Below are 16883 nucleotides of genomic sequence, written 5' to 3' on the forward strand. Positions count from 1 at the left end.
GTTACGCAGAGAGGTTAAACACCGCCCTCTACAGTTCAAGTCCTGAAGCACAGTTCTCCTGTGACTGCTGATTTAAGGTCGAATCGAAACAAAACATCCCATAAATCTGCTTTATTTACACACATAAACATGTTTAAGGCTTTAATACACGAAATCATTATGTGAAGAATGAGCTGAAATTACTTTAAATCATGATTCTAACTTATATGATCATATTTAGTGATGATGTCATTACCACTTGTGTCTGAATGAAAACAGAAAAACTGATGAAAGAATCAAAGCTGATCTTTATTCATGTTTGACACCAGGAACACAAATGAAACCTTTTATCTTTGTTACTTCAAACAAGACAAAAATAAACACAAGAAAATGTCTTTGATTTTCATCATCAAACATCCACATCTGCAAGATTCTAACTACACAACTGTCCTGAGTGTCCTCACACACACGCACACACGCACACGCACACTCACAAACACTCACACGCACACACAGCTCGTTTTATAGAAATGCTTTTATTTTGAAGAACAAACTAAATTATAATTGTGTGGATGAATATTTATTTTGTGTTTTCACTGAGGAGATTAAAGACGGGGTAGGCAATTCATCATCATTACAGAAATAATAATTTGAATAATTTAAATAATAATATAAATAATAATGTGAATAATATAAATAATAACATGAATAATTTAAACATCAACATAAAAATAATGTGAATAATTTAAACAATAATGTGAATCATAGAACTAAAACTTCTGCTGCTGATTGTGTTCACAGAGAATTTGACCAATCACAGAGCAGTTCAGAGAAAGATAAAAATAAAACAGAATGAATTCTGAGATTAAAGAAAAAGTCAGAATTCTAAGATTAAAGTCAAAATTCTGAGATTAAATTCCGAATTCTGAGATTAAAGTCAGGAGTCTGAGATTAAAGAGAATTCTGAGATTAAAGTCAAAATTCTGAGATTAAAAAAGAAAAAGTCCTAATTCTAATAGAGAGTGCCTCCTGCTGTTCCACTGAGCAGCTGCACGTACACATTTCTTTAGCAGAAAGGTCAAAGGTCACAATTACAGCTTTGGTAACCACAACTGACTACAAAAAAGTCATGTCGCTGTGGGCGGAGCCTACCTCAGGCGGGCTGTAATGAGAGCTGGTGCGCCTCCTGGTGGTTTTGTTTGGATGTGAATTTTCAGGATTCCTGAGCTTGTGTGTGTGTGTGTGTGTGTGTGATTTATTTCTTAAATCATGCATGGCTATATTGGTAAAAGATGTTAAACCACGTTAATCTTAATCTATCACTTGCTGCTGTATTTATGTTAAACATAAACATTCACATCTGTCGCGTTCCTTCTGAAAAATCATGTGATTGAGTGTTTTTAAAAAACTCTTAAAAAGTGTCGTCATTTTCTCACTCGCTCTCGTCCTCTGGATTATTTCTGACGAACATGACGTTTATTTTAATAATCTGGAAAAACAGTGTCCTCACTGTCTTCGTGTCTCATGCTGTTTTCTGAAAAAGTGGTAAATGTCCCTTTACTCTTCGCCGCTTCCTGTGAAACAAACAAAAGATTCATCTTCAAACACTCAGTGTCTAATCCTAATCCTAATCCTAGTTTTGCTACGGTCACTCACCTCCTGCTGAGTCAGAGTCTGAGATGTGAGTGATGGTGAATCTCGACAACTGAGCTCTGGCTGCCGGAGCTTTGGGGGTGGAGCTATGGGCAAGAATGGGCGGGGACTGTGATGTCACCGAGGACGTCGGTAGAGGAAAGAGGGGGAAGTCGTCGTCGTCCCACTCATAAGCTGCACCTGCACAGAGATTCAAGATTCAATAACTTTATTAGCACATTTACACAGACAAGAGTCAGCAAGGGGAAGAGAGGAAACTATACACACACGACATACTGTATGTATGTATATGTATATATATATAAACAGTGACAGAGTATTAGGGCCACATATAGAAAAAGAAGAAAACAATGTAAATTCTGAGATTAAAGAAAATTTAATTCTGGGATTAAAATCGGAATTCTGAGATGAAAGAAAATCTGAATTCTGAGATTAAAGAAAAAGTCATGGTGTAGAAAGATCTCTGAATAAGTCAGTAAACGTTCTCGTTCTCACTCTCTTCAGAAATGTTTCCATCAGAGTCGTCGGAGGCGTTCTGACCTCTGACCTTCTGACCTTCTGCTGCTACAGGAAGGCTGAGCCCTGACAGCTCCTTCGTCGGACTCTCCTAGTGGTGGAAAATGATAACACAGCATCTTAACATCACAACAACACAAACAACACCAGCTCAGATATTCACTAATCTGAAACTCATCTCTAATCTACATTTAAGGAGATTATGTTGATTTTGAAGCTAAAATATAAACATGTTTTCTACTCACTTGATCAAAGAGGTAAACTGTGACATCATCAAAGAAGGACACCGTCTTCCTCCTGCGTTCCGGCTCCTCCTCCATCTTCTCCGCTGTGATCGTCTTGAGGAGACTTCGCAGTTTGTAGGCATCGCTGTTGTCGCTCACCACGATGGGAACCAGCTGACACTCGTCCTCGCTCTCCTCGCCACCGCACGGTTGCAGCTCGTCATCGGACTCTTCGCTGTCGTCGGTGTCACCGTCCTCCTCGTCTGCGTCCTCCCCATCGGCTGGAGTTCCTTGGCTTCCTGTTGCCTTGAGCAGAGGAGGCATGGATGGAGGCGGAGGAGAAGAAGAAGAAAAACGCCTGGCGTTTGCCGTGTGCTGCAGCGCCACCTCATCTTTTGGTAAAAAGTGCATGAATTCACCTGATGTTCTGTTTTGGATTGTCTTGATCACTGGCTCTTCTGTTGTTTCTGAGGTTTCACTGGAGGTTGTCTTGAACTCCTCTTCTTCTTCCTCTTCGTCCTTGTGAGAACAATCTCCATGCAAAGCTCCAAGCGCTTCCTCCATGGCTCCCACCACCTCAGCTGCCCAGTCCCCCAGAGACGAGCTCTCCTCCTGGGACGGCCATTCGTCCAGTGTCCCCTCTGCCAGTGAGGCTGCACCAGAAGAATCCAGAGGCAGAAGCAGCTCTTCATTATGGTCGTACTCTTCTGTCACATATTCCTCCATCTCTGTCTCTGCTGCAGTGTCTTTAGATTCCTCATCTTCATCGCTCCTTCTCTCTGATTGTTCTTCCTGTTCATCCCTCGCCTGCCTCTCATTCTCGTAGTCTGAGAAGTAAGCAGAGTCTCGGTGTGGAGTCTCATCGCTGAGAGGTAAAAACATGTGCTCACCACTGTGGGAGGTTTCTGAGTTCAAGTCTTGATCCAGTGATGGTTCATCTTCTGCGAGCATGACTTTGGCCTCCACTTCCTCCTCCAGGACCTCTTCTTCCTCCGGGCTTGTATCAAGGGTGAGCTTTTCCACACCTTGTTCGCGGGATTCATGAGACTCTTTAGGCACAAACTCAGGACTTTCATTGTTTTCAGTGTCATAGCCACTATCCATAGCTTTAGGTGAGCTGGAAGGATGACAGGAGGCGGGGCTAAACTCTTCACAAGGTCTAGTTGCAGGTGGTAGATCCACTGAGTCCATGGAGTCAGGAGTTCCCACCTGCTTCTGTAATGTCTTCAGGGCAGGAGACATGTTCAGCTCACTGCAGTCGTCAACAAAGATTCCTGAGGTAACATCAGTGACATCATCTGTGATGTCATCGTCACTGCAGTCAAGGATATCAGCAACACAAACACTGGAGCTACCTCGGCCGACACCACTGTCTCCAGCGTGACTCTCCTCTGACTCCGCATCGGCGAGAACCACCATTACGTGCATGTTGTCAGCAGGAGGCGCTATGAGCTGAGTCAGTGTCACCTCTTGTATTTTATGCTCTGGTCTTTTTTGCATGATAAGATTTTTCTCCCTCTTCTTTTTGAGAGAGGTTTCCTCTCGTGCGAGGTCGATATAAAGCTCTCCACTCTCCTCGTTCTTTGTCGTGGAGGTTCTGGTCACATTAGGACCTCCCGGAGCCGGCGAGAGGTTGATCATCTCCTCACTGCAGTGGGTGTCGACGAACTTCTCTGCGATGTAGTTGCTGTGAATATAGTTATGACTGTAGCTGTTGTCGCTGACTAACAAGCCGGACAGTGGCTCAACAAAGCATGAGTGGCAGAGCTCTCCGGACACTGGTGCCGGAGCCTCCCCCTCGTGGCACAGGTAGATGTAGGTGTTGCACTTGTCTAAAGGCACCGCTGCGTGGTGTTTGCTCAGGCTGAGGCAGGCACTGTTGTCTTTGGCCTGGTGGGTCTCAGGATAGTTGATAGGTTTGGGTAGAGAGTGGAAAGCCAGGCTATGATCTTCTGGCCACGAGTCTTCGATGTCTGTACTCGGCATTGTGTAGTAGAAATCCACGTAAGTGTCCGGTCTGCAGCTGTGACTCGCCCGTCTGTTGCGACCTGCGCTGCTGTGGCGGTGTTTTGAAGGCCAGGTGTTGCAGGTATATCTCTCCACAAAAATGTCTTCTTCTTCTTCTTCTTCTTCTTCTGAAACGCTGTCCCTGTGCCCGATGAAGAGCACCCCCTCTGTGTCCATGTTGATACTGACAGAGTGGTTGTTGTGTCTTGTATGACTGGGCATGGTCTTCCTCAGTGAGCCCATCATGTCATAGTAACCTCCACTGACATTCTTTCCTATGATGGAGGTGTGACTTGTGTCCAGGTATGGATCTCTGTAGGCCTGTTCAGGTGGATTGCCTGCAGAGGGCGTTATACCCAACGGGTTTTCCAGCTCACCCAAGGCTTGACGCAAACTTCTTGAGCCCCAGCTTTCCTGAAGATGATCACCTGACTGCTCTCGTCCAGTCAGATAGTGATCTATTCCTAAAGACGGTGAGGGATCGTAGTAGTAACCACCATCTCTGTCCTTATAGGACACGTAATGGCTGGACTCCCAGGCTCGTAGAGGGCTGTTATCCAACACTTGTCCTAAAAGCGGCTCCATTGTCAGGGAGATCGCAGGACTGGAGTCATTGGAGTCGTACACATCTGATTTGTGGATGTCAGCTGACCAATAAGGACCGACACCCATGTTCTGAGCCTGTGACGGGCAGGCCATGCACTCACCAGAGTCAGCACTCCCACTGAGGAAGCTCCCGCTGCTACCCTGGTACTCTGGGCTGTAGGTGCACATGGTATAGTCCGGATCAATGGTACAACCCATTGGCTCCTCAATGCGGATGAAGTATTCACTGCTCACTGAGGGGCTGTGGGCACTGAGGACAGGAAGTACACCAGGAGCATGTAGATGTTCTGTGTGGTAGTAAGAATGAGAAACTCCATGAGTGAGACTCTGCAGAGAGCAGCCTCCTACAACATCGCCCCCCAGAGGGTAAAATCCTTCCTGACAATGACCGAGGCCACTCAAGGAGTCTTGCTCTGCTCTGGCCTGCTCCCACTTATACTCAAAGTTCAAGCCATTACTGGTTTCAGTGACTGTTAGCACATCATCCCCAGACTCTGAGTGGAAGCCATCACCTGCTGAGAACTGCTCCAGGAGAGGGAACGAGGAGGCGGTCGATTGCAGATGGTTCTGTGACATTGCAGAGGCACCGTGGTGGCTGTTGAATCCGGGATTGGGACGTAATGAGTTCCAGCGCCGCTCAAAGTCTTCCTCTACCTCACTGGCTCCTTTGGCACACAGGTAAGTGAGCAATAAGTGGACTTCCTCTGCGGTGGGTCTCTGTTCAGTCTGAAGCCAGCAGAACTGCATCACCTCGTACCTGCCAACAAGAACAAGAACAGAGTCATTCCTGGTGCAGGACCTCCAGTGTGCTTCATTTCAGCAAAACAACTAAACATTTGTCTCACCAGCGCTCAGCCAGAGGTCCTTTGAGCAGAGGTTTTGGAAGTCGCAGCTGCTGCTCCCTGATGGCGTAGGTGAGAACCTGTCGGTCAGAATAATGTCTGTACGGCTGGTTTCCAAACTCAAACAGTTCCCAGATCGTCACCCCCAAAGACCTGAGTCATCACAACAAACACAAACAAGTCACTCATTCATCTCAACTTATTTGATGATATTTCATGTTTTGATTCAGTTGTGTGTGTGTTACCAGATGTTGCTCTGGTGGGTGTGGTCAGACACCAGCAGATTTCCATGCACCTCATCCACGAGCTCTGGAGCTAACCAGCGCAGCGGCACATACGTCTGCTCAGGTGTCACAAAGTAATCGTCCTGAAGGACATAAGAATAGATAGATTGATTGATTGATTCATTGATTGACTGATTGACTGATTGATTGATTGAGTGATTGATTGGTCAAACATTAACAGGCAGCACTGAATCCTAAATCATTGAAATCCTCTTTCCTTGTTTTGTACACACCTTGTACTTGGTGTGAGCCAGACCATAATCTCCAATCTTCACAGAAACATCACCAGTCAACAAGCAGTTCCTCAGAGCCAGGTCACTGGAGACAGAGGGGGTGGGACAGAGGGGCGGGATTACTTCTCACCATTATTAAACATATCAAACAAGAACTCATGTGTGAGGACAGTTTGACACACGTGTTGTGTGTTGTGTGTGTCGCATGACACGTGTGTTGTGTGTATCGCGTGACACGTGTGTTGTGTGTATCATGTGACACATGTGTTGTGGTGTTGCGTGACACATGTGTTGTGGCACTTAACCGCATGTGTAATAAAGGCGTACGTGTATTGTTGTGTGTTGTGTGTGTGATGCGTGACACATATTTGATGACATTATTTGTATTATCCGTGGTGTTGTGTGTATCATATGACATGTGTTGTGATTATCATGTGACACATTGTTGTGGTAATCACGTGACATGTGTTGTGTGTATCGTCGCGTGACCGTTGTATTGTAATGTATCATGTGACATTGTGTTGGTGTGTATCGCTCTTGTTGTGTGTATTTGTGGTATGCAGCGTTGTATTTGTGTTGCATTTGTGATGCTTGACCGCGTGTTGTGTGTATCATGTATCATATGACACATGTGTTGTGGTGTCGCTGTGACTTGCGTGTGTTGTGGTGTCACGTGACACGTGTGTTATGGTAATGCGTGACACGTGTGTTGTGTGTATCATGTGACGCGTGTATTTGTGTGTATCATGTGACATGTTGTGTTGTGGTGTCGTGACCGTAATGCGTGTGACCGTGTTGTCGTGTCATGTTTGACGCATGTTGTAATGTATATGTGACAGCGTGGTGTTGTAATTAAACGGCGTGACACGTGTATTTGTGTGTATCATGTGACACATGTATTTGTAGTGTCGCGTAACACATGTATTTATTGTGTATTCATGTGACACGTGTATGTTGTGGTGTCATTGCGTGGCTATTTGTTATCATGTGTGTCAGTATTGATTTATTATTATCATGTGACATGTGTGTTGTGTGTTGTGGTGTCGCGTGTGACGCGTGTTGTGTGCTTATCATGTGACCGTGTGTTGTGGTGTCGGCGTGACCGCGTGTGTTTAATGAAGTGTCGCGTGATGCGTGTGTTGTGTGTATCATGTGACACATATTGTTGATGATGTCGCGTGACACATGTGTTGTCAATGTATCATGTTTCCGTCAATGTCGTGGTGTCGCGTGTCCGCGTGTTATTATTATTATCATCGTGGCGTCGTATTTGTAGTGGCGTGACCGTGTGTTGCAATAATAGAATTATTGACCGTGTGTTGTATTGTATCATCATGACATGTGACATGTATTGTTGTAGTGTCATGTGACCGCACGTGTATTGTGTGGTGTCGCGTGACCCGCGTGTGTGTTAATGGTAATGCGTGACCGCGTGTGTTGTGTGTATCATGTGACGCATTGTGTTGTGTGTATGTCGTGTGACACGTGTGTTGTGTGTATCGACAATGACATGTCTTTTTGTGATATGCGTGTGACCGCGTGTTGTGGTGTCGCGTGACGTAATGCGTTAATAGTGTCGCGCAACCGTGTGTGTGTGTGTATCTTGCTGACTTATTGTGTGTCGTAGCGACACCGTGTGTTAATGATGTCGTACGTGTGTTGTCTCAGCGTGACTGCATTATTGTTGTGTGTATCATGTCACACGTGTGTTGTGTGTATCATGTCACATGTGTGTTGTGTGTATCACGTGACACATGTGTTGTGTGTATCACGTGACACATGTGTTGTGGTGTCGAGTGACACGTGTGTTGTGTGTATCGTGTGACACGTGTGTTGTGTGTATCGTGTGACACGTGTGTTGAGTGTATTGTGTGACACGTGTGTTGTGATGTTGATGCATGGTCACCGCCTGCAACAAAATCACTGATGCTGGAGTGTGTGACGAGCACTCAGGCAGCAGCAGGATGTTGTTTCAGGAGACGACCGACAGCTTTGAGTCATCGCAGCTTCAGGTCCGTGTGTGCGCAGCAGAACTTTGTCAGTACCTGAGAGTGAAGTTGTGTTTGTGCAGGTGTAAAAGTCCTGAGCTGATGTCACAGGCCATTCTCTGCAGAACCAGAGGCTCAGGAGCGGAGACGTCAGCAGATCTGCAGCTTCTCAGGTAAGTCTTCACGTCTCCCTGCACACATACGCGCGTCACACACCTGACCACCAGAGGGCGCCACTGTCCAAACAAATTAGCTTCTTTATTGTATTTCTATGATGTCTCACCAAAGGACAGAACTCCAGCACCAGCAGGTACGGAGTGACCTCAGTGCACTGAACCAAACACTGCAGCAGCGCGGGGTGATGGAGGACACTGTGAAGACAGAACTTGACCTTTGACCTGTGTCATAACCATGATTTACATAAACTACAGACCATTCCTTCAACATAAAAAGAAACCTTTCATGTCACATTAACAGTATAATAAGAATAAAAGTAAATTTCAATTAAATATTTAATATTTAAATATAATTAAAGTGTACCGATGAGGCCGTGCCTCCTCCAGGAAGTGCATCTTGTCCTGGACGCTCGCGCTCGACTTCAGCTCCTTCACCACGACCTCAGTGACGCTGACGCCCGTGTTCACCTCCCCGAGCAGGACCTGAGACACCAGAGACACATGTGAGGACACAGCAGGAGACACATGTGAGGAAGAACCAGGAGACACATGTGAGGACACACCAGGAGACACATGTGAGGACACACCAGAGACACATGTGAGGACACACCAGGAGACACATGTGAGACACACCAGAGACACATGTGAGTACACACCAGGAGACACATGTGAGACACACCAGAGACACATGACACACCAGGAGACACATGTGAGGACACACCAGAGACACACATGTGAGGACGGAGACACATGTGAGGACACACCAGAGACACATGTGAGACACACCAAGAGACACATGAGGACACACCAAGAGACACATGTGAGGACACAGCAGGAGACACATGTGAGTACACACCAGGAGACACATGAGGACACACAGAGGCACATGTGAGGACACACCAGGAGACACATGTGAGAACACACCAAGAGACACATGTGAGGACGAACCAGGAGACACATGGGAAGACACAGCAGGAGACACATGTTAGGACACAGCAGGAGACACATGTGAGGACGAACCAGGAGACACATGTGAAGACACACCAGGAGACACATGTGAGGACACACTCTCTCTCACTCACACCCACACACACACCTTACCTTCCCAAACCAGCCTGTGCCGATGTCTCTCAGGTAAAGCAGATTGTGACGACAGATTTCTGTTGACTTCAGGAGTTGAACTGAGAGAGAGAGAGACAGACAGACAGAGCGAGAGAGAGAGAGAGACAGAGCGAGAGAGAGACAGAGAGAGACAGAGAGAGAGAGGTTAGAGTGGATTTCTCAGTGTCTCAGTATAGTCGTCAGAAACTTCATGTTCTGATCTCACCCTCTGCATCTGTCCTTTCATCTTTCTTTCTTTCTTACGAGGACAGGCGGACCGTTGTCCTCTCCTGTCCACCACACAGTCCCCTCACTGTGCTCTGGACGTTCAGTCCTTTACACCCACTCATACCCTCTCTCCATCCCAAAGTTAAAACCCAGCATTGTGTGTGTGTGCTCAGAGCAGCGTGAGGACCAGTTGTCTCTCACACACACACACACACTGGGACTATTGTCCAACATGTCCCCCACACAAGAGTCTCACACTCTGTTTTCACTCTGTTTTCACATCTGTTTTCACTCTGTTTTAACTCCATTTTCAACTCTGTTTTCACTCTGTTTTCAACTCTGTTTTCACTCTGTTTTCACTCTGTTTTCAACTCTGTTTTCAACTCTGTTTTCACTCTGTTTTCACTGTTTTCAACTCTGTTTTCAACTCTGTTTTCACTCTTTTCAACTCTGTTTTCAACTCTGTTTTCACTCTGTTTTCACTGTTTTCACTCCATGTTCAACTCTGTTTTCACTCTGTTTTCAACTCTGTTTTCACTCTAATTTCACCGTTTTCAACTCTGTTTTTCACCATTTTCACTCAGTTTTCCCCTCAATTTTCACTCTGTCTTCAACTGTTTTCACTCAGTTTTGACTCAGTTTCCACTCTGTTTTCACTCTGTTTTCAACTCTGTTTTCACTCTGCTTTCGCTCTGTTTTAATACACTTCTGATGTCAGTGCCACTCATTTTCAAATGAAGAAGAGAGAGAGAGAGAGTGAGTGTGAACAGCTGCAGCAGGGTGGATCCTGGGGACTGGGACTTGGACTGGGCCGAGTCCTGGACCAGACCCAGAGCTCACAGTCCTGGTGCTTCATCATGAACTCCACCTACTGTCGTCAGTCCTCAGCAATGAGTGACAACATAAACTGTGCGAACATGAACTCACATCATGTCCACACCCACCTCAGCTCTATATAACAATGATAATATTATTATAATCATAATAATAATAATAACTGTAATAATAATAATAATAATAATAATAATAATAATAATAATAATAATAAAGTTAATGAACCAGTTCAAGTTTAGTTTTATACGCTGAAGTTTGTAAACCACTCACTCTCCCACACCAAACTCCATAGAGAAAATCAGTGATTTTAACATCACACACACAGGAGTTGTTGATCCACTGCTGCCTCCATCACTAAGTTCTAATGTCTGATTTTGTCACGTCAGCATTTGAAATACTTCAGTCAGATTGACCTCAGTGACACAAAGTGACCACAGGAGGCAGCAGTAGACCAGCAGCTCCTGTGTCCCTGTGAGCTAAAATCACTGATTTTCTCTATGGGGTTTGGTGTGGGAGAGTGAGTGGTTTACAAACGTCTAACAGTGAGATAAAGACGTGACCATGTTCTTAAAGATATCGTAGCTTAAGATGATGTAGATTAAATGAAGTAAGTGATAGAAACAGAAACACAGGATCTTCTCACTGAGTCTTTCTGCTTTCACATGCTTCACATACCAACATGCAGCAGCGTCGGCTCGCCGCCTGGATGCTGTTATGCAACTGACAGATGTTTGTGGGAGCGAGTGAATGTTAAAGAGCACAGCGTTGATTCTGCACAGAGGGATTGTGGGATAGGTGGAGGCCCAGCTGGTCGAGGCCAGCGTCAGGGCGGAGCTAACCCCAGGGACAAACTCTGACAACAGCCAGATTCTCTGGGTTTCTCACAGTCTTTTACTGAACTGACACAAAACAACAGCAAGAGATGAAAGACATGAAAGACACGAAACAACAGCAAGAAAGGAAAGACATGAAAGACATAAAACAACAGCAAGAAAGGAAAGACATGAAAGACACAAAACAACAGCAAGAAAGGAAAGACATGAAAGACACAAAACAACAGCAAGAAAGGAAAGACATGAAAGACATAAAACAGCAGCAAGAAAGGAAAGACACAAAACAACAGCAAGAAAGGAAAGACATGAAAGACACAAAACAACAAGAAAGGAAAGACATGAAAGACACAAAACAACAGCAAGAAAGGAAAGACATGAAAGACACAAAACAACAGCAAGAAAGGAAAGACATGAAAGACACAAAACAACAGCAGGAAAGGAAAGACATGAAAGACACAAAACAACAGCAAGAAAGGAAAGACATGAAAGACATAAACAACAGCAAGAAAGGAAAGACATGAAAGACATAAAAGAGATGAAGGACATGAAAGGAAAGACATGAAAGACAAAACAACAGCAAGAAAGGAAAGACATGAAAGACACAAAACAAGAGATGAAGGACATGAAAGACACAAAACAACAGCAAGAAAGGAAAGACATGAAGGACACAGAACAAAGCATCAAAGTTTTCTGTATTTCTTACAGAAAATTTTCTTATTTCCCTGAAAACATCAACACAAGTTTTCTCTTTTTGATTGAAGTACAATTTCACGTTAGTTACAGGAAGTGAGCGTTAACACGCCGCACCTGCTCGAACTGGTTGCTTAGCGACCGGCAGGGACACCTCAGTGAGGGGCAGGATGTAGACGTCGGGGCTGCCCTGCGACGCCGGCGATGCCAGGCGTGTGTCGCCGTGGAAGTCATCGCCGTCCACGTTCTTAAACTCCTGAAAAACAGCGCAACAAAGAGAGGTCAAAGGTCATGCAAGAGAAAAGGGGTCACTAAGGTCACAGATTTATGAACATGAAGATGCAACTTCACAACAAAGGGATCTCAGGATTCTGAAGATTACAGAGGAGGAGGATGAAGAGGAGGAGGATGAAGAGGAGGAGGATGAAGAGGAGGAGGGATTTGGCATCTTCCATAGAACGGATGTCAGAATAAAAGTCTCTTTAGTTCAGTGCAGCAAAGTCGCAACACTGGAAAAATGTGACCTGATCCAGCCCCCCCATCACACACACACACACACACATGCACACACACACACTTTTGTAAAGTAAATAAGATAAAAAAATATGAATGAATTATAACAGTTGAACTCACATCATAAAAGTTGTTTAAAGTTTTACATCAAATTTAACACAGTCACAGTCTTTAATCTGATTTTAATCTGATATTAATCTCACTTTAATCTCACTTTCCTACCTAAAATTAACAAAATAGACTGAAGAGTTTCTGCTGTCTTACCTTTACTCAGGGTCTCACTCACACACACACACACACACACACACTGTCTTCATCATCGTCATGGTTGTGTCCACAGATGAGGAAGAGGAGGAAGAGTTTGTGACTCTGACTGAATGAGACTGCAGTGAATGAAGGGATGAGGGAGAGAAAAGATAAAAGGAGGAGGGGCCGGGTGTGTGTGTGGAGGAGGGGGGCTGATGAAGGAGGTGTTTACACGTCGACTCATGAGGAAGAGGAGGAGGAGTGTGACATCATTTTCTTTCTTAGAAGGAGGTGAGAGGATGAAACAATTCAACTTTTGCACAAAAAGTAAAACTGACTTTTTACACTATGTGTGTGTGTGTGTGTGTGTGTGTGTGTGTGTGTGTGAGTGTGTGTGTGTGTGTGTGTGTGTGTGTGTGTGTGTGTGTGTGTGTAGTGTGTGTGTGTCTGTGTGTGCATGTGTGTGTGTGTCGTGTGCATGTGTGTGTGAGTGTGTGTCTGTGTGTGTGTGTGTGTGTGTGTGTGTGTGTGTGCGTGTGCATGCATGTGTGTGTGAGTGTGTGTCTCTGTGTGTGTGTGTGTGTGTCTGTGTGTCTGTGTGTGTGCATGTGTGTGCATGTGTGTGTGAGTGTGTGTGTGTGTGTGTGTGTGTCTGTGTGTGTGTCTGTGTGTGTGCATGTGTGTGCATGTGTGTGTGAGTGTGTTTTTTCCTTCTTTCTGCTCTGGGGAAAACTTGTCTAATTCCAGATGAGGCCGGATGTGGACTCATGGGTCTGTCCTCCCTCCTCCTCCCTCTGCTCGGCCTCTTTCTCAGACACACCCTAATGGTCCGGTCAGCTGGGTGGTCCAGAGACCGGACCACCGTGGACACACACACACACACACACACCTTGAAGCGGACTTTGTTCTTCCTGCAGCAGACACAGGCCAACATGAGGAAGACGAGGGTGAAGAGTGCAGAGAAGGAGACGGACACCGTGGCCAGGGACGACGTCCAGGACAGCTCACTGAGTGCAGCGCCATCTGCAGGACATGATGAGAACAGCTGCATCTGTAACAGTGTAGCTCATACACTAATGCATGAGCTGCAGCACTTTAAAACTGCACCGTCACCATAGCAACAGAGACAGACACACAGACCCTCAGCTGTTTACTTAGATCTGATAAATCCACACTCACTCACTCACTCAACTCACTCACACACACACACACACAGACACTCACTACACTCACTCACTCACTCACAGACTCACTCACACACACACACAGACACTCACTCACTCACACTCACTCACTCACACACTCACACACACACCACTCACACTCACACACTCACACACTCACTCACACACACTCACTCACTACTCACTCACACACACACAGACACTCACACGCACTCACTCACTCACACACACACTCTCACACACACACTCACACACTCACTCACTCACTCACTCACTCACTCACTCACAGACTCACTCACACACACAGACACTCACTCACACGCCACTCACTCACTCACTAACTCACACACTCACACACCTCACTCACCACTCACTCACTCACACACACACCTCACACACTCACACACTCACTCACACACACACTCACTCACACACTCACTCACTCACTCACTCACACACACTCATTCACTCACACACACATATTCACTCACACACTCACACACTCACTCACACACACACTCACACACACACACACACACACTCACTCACTCACACTCACCACACACACACATATTCACTCTCACACTCACTCACACACTCACACACACACACACTCACACACACACACACACACACACTCACTCACACACTCACTCTCACTCACTCACACACACATATTCACTCACACACTCACACACTCACACTCACTCACACACTCACTCACTCACTCACTCACACACTCACCACACACTCACACACTCACTCACACTCACACTCACACACACACTCACTCACTCACACACACACACTCACTCACACACACACTCACTCACTCACACACACACACACACTCACTCACTCACTCACACACCACACCACCACTCACCACTCACTCACACTCACACACCTCACACCACACTCACTCACACTCACACACTCACTCACACACTCACTCACCACACACACACACACTCACTAACTCACACACTCCACTCACACACACACACACACACTCACTCACTCACACACTCACACACCGGTAAAGACCTGTTCACATCTATTCATGTGTTCATCTGCTCATTTAGTCATGTCAGTCAGTCATCATCTAACCGCTTTATCCTCCACCAGAGGGTCGCGGGGGGTGCTGTGCCAATCTCAGCTCCATGGGGCGATAGGCGGGGTACACCCTGGACAGTCCACCAGTCCATCGCAGGGCCACACACACACACACACACACACATAGAGACAAACAACCATTCACTCACACACTCACTCCTATGGTCAATTTTGAGTGTCCAATTCACCTAATCCCCACATTGCATGTTTTTGGACTGTGGGAGGAAGCCGGAGAACCCGGAGAGAACCCACGCACACACGGGGAGAACATGCTGCAAGGTGTTCAGTGAAAATCACTGATTTTCTTTAGTGAAGATTTTAGACACTTAACAAAAGTCTAATAGATTCTCGCTCAGTTTAAGTCTATGACGTCTTCATCTCACCGTGTGACAGACTTTTCCAACAGGAAACTCACGTTTGTAAACCACTCACTCTCCCACACCAAACCTCATAGAGAAAATCTTTAGCTGCGGGGACACTTTGTCATCACTAAGTTAAGACTAAATGAAAGATTTCAAAAGCTGAATTCATTAAAATCAGACATTAGAACTTAGTGATGGAGGCAGCAGTGGATCAACAACTCCTGTGTGTGTGTGATGTTAAAATCACTGATTTTCTCTATGAGGTTTGGTGTGTGTGTGTGTGTGTGTGAATACAATATTCAGTCAAATTCATTTTTCATCCTCTTCTGGAAACATGACGCAAAAACCATAGTCTGCTGCACCTTCTGGTTGCCATAGAAACCAGCAGAATAATGACAGGCCAGATGTGCTGCATGAACAACAACCATCTCTAAGTGGAACAGCCCCGCACACAATCACACGCACTGTCCCTTTACAGATGCTCAGCTCACGCGCGAGCTTCACAAAACGTTCACCTTGATTTTATCTGGATTTATCATGACGTCACTCCCGTGATTATGTAACAACAGTCGCACCACAGACATCTTCTTAGTTGAGGAATGTCGCCTCACCTGCACTGAAATGAGAGCTGAGCGCGAGACAGCGGCTGAAAACAGCTGAGGAGACGAGGAAGAGGAGCAGCAGCATCTTCATCACCTTCATCACACAGAGACACAGAGAAAAAACGCAGCGACGTCTGCTCCTGAGCGACCACAGACCACCGTCATGCTTCCTTCTCGTTTCCTTCACGTTTCCTCGTCCCTTACTCCCATCCTCCACTAGGAACGAGGAAGAGGAGGAGGAGGAGGAAGAGTCTCTCAATCCACCGGCTTGATTCACAGATGAATTTCTCTTCACGTTATCGTCATCATCATCATCATCTTCATCCTCAGCCCTCGATCACGTGACTCCAGTCAAAGCAAATCAAAGGCTCAGGTTTGTGGAGTCGGAGCTGTCCGAGGTGCTGACGGCGAGAGCGCCATCTTGTTTGGTAATGAGCCCAAATACAGTTTGTGTGTGTGTGTGCGCGCGCGTGCATGTGCGCGCGCGTGCGTGTGTGTGTAAATAAAAACATTCTTATTTGTGCAGATTAATGATTAATTGAATCTCTCTATGTTCATATATTTAATATTTTATATGAAATACTGTACACACACACACACACACACACACACACACAGAGGACCCTCCTCCTCCTCAGGATAAATAGGATGGTTGCGTCAGGAAGA

At 45.8% G+C, this 16883-nt stretch overlaps 1 protein-coding gene across 1 annotated transcript; it reads right to left on the reverse strand.

The window, feature by feature from the left end:
- Positions 1-543: 543 nt before the first annotated feature.
- aatkb (apoptosis-associated tyrosine kinase b) lies at positions 544-16651 on the reverse strand. The gene is made up of 14 exons (XM_044014419.1): positions 16227-16651; positions 13843-13976; positions 12312-12450; positions 9610-9689; positions 8873-8991; positions 8616-8703; positions 8390-8523; positions 6345-6429; positions 6073-6194; positions 5831-5980; positions 2394-5742; positions 2128-2239; positions 1636-1812; positions 544-1553 (listed from the first exon to the last, which is right to left on the reverse strand). The coding sequence occupies exons 1-14, from the start codon at positions 16315-16317 to the stop codon at positions 1537-1539; spliced, it is 4797 nt and encodes a 1598-aa protein (XP_043870354.1). The 5' UTR covers positions 16318-16651; the 3' UTR covers positions 544-1536.
- Between the last annotated feature and the right edge of the window lie 232 nt (positions 16652-16883).

The sequence above is a fragment of the Solea senegalensis genome, linkage group LG18 (assembly GCF_019176455.1).
Source record: "Solea senegalensis isolate Sse05_10M linkage group LG18, IFAPA_SoseM_1, whole genome shotgun sequence".
Taxonomy (NCBI): domain Eukaryota; kingdom Metazoa; phylum Chordata; class Actinopteri; order Pleuronectiformes; family Soleidae; genus Solea; species Solea senegalensis.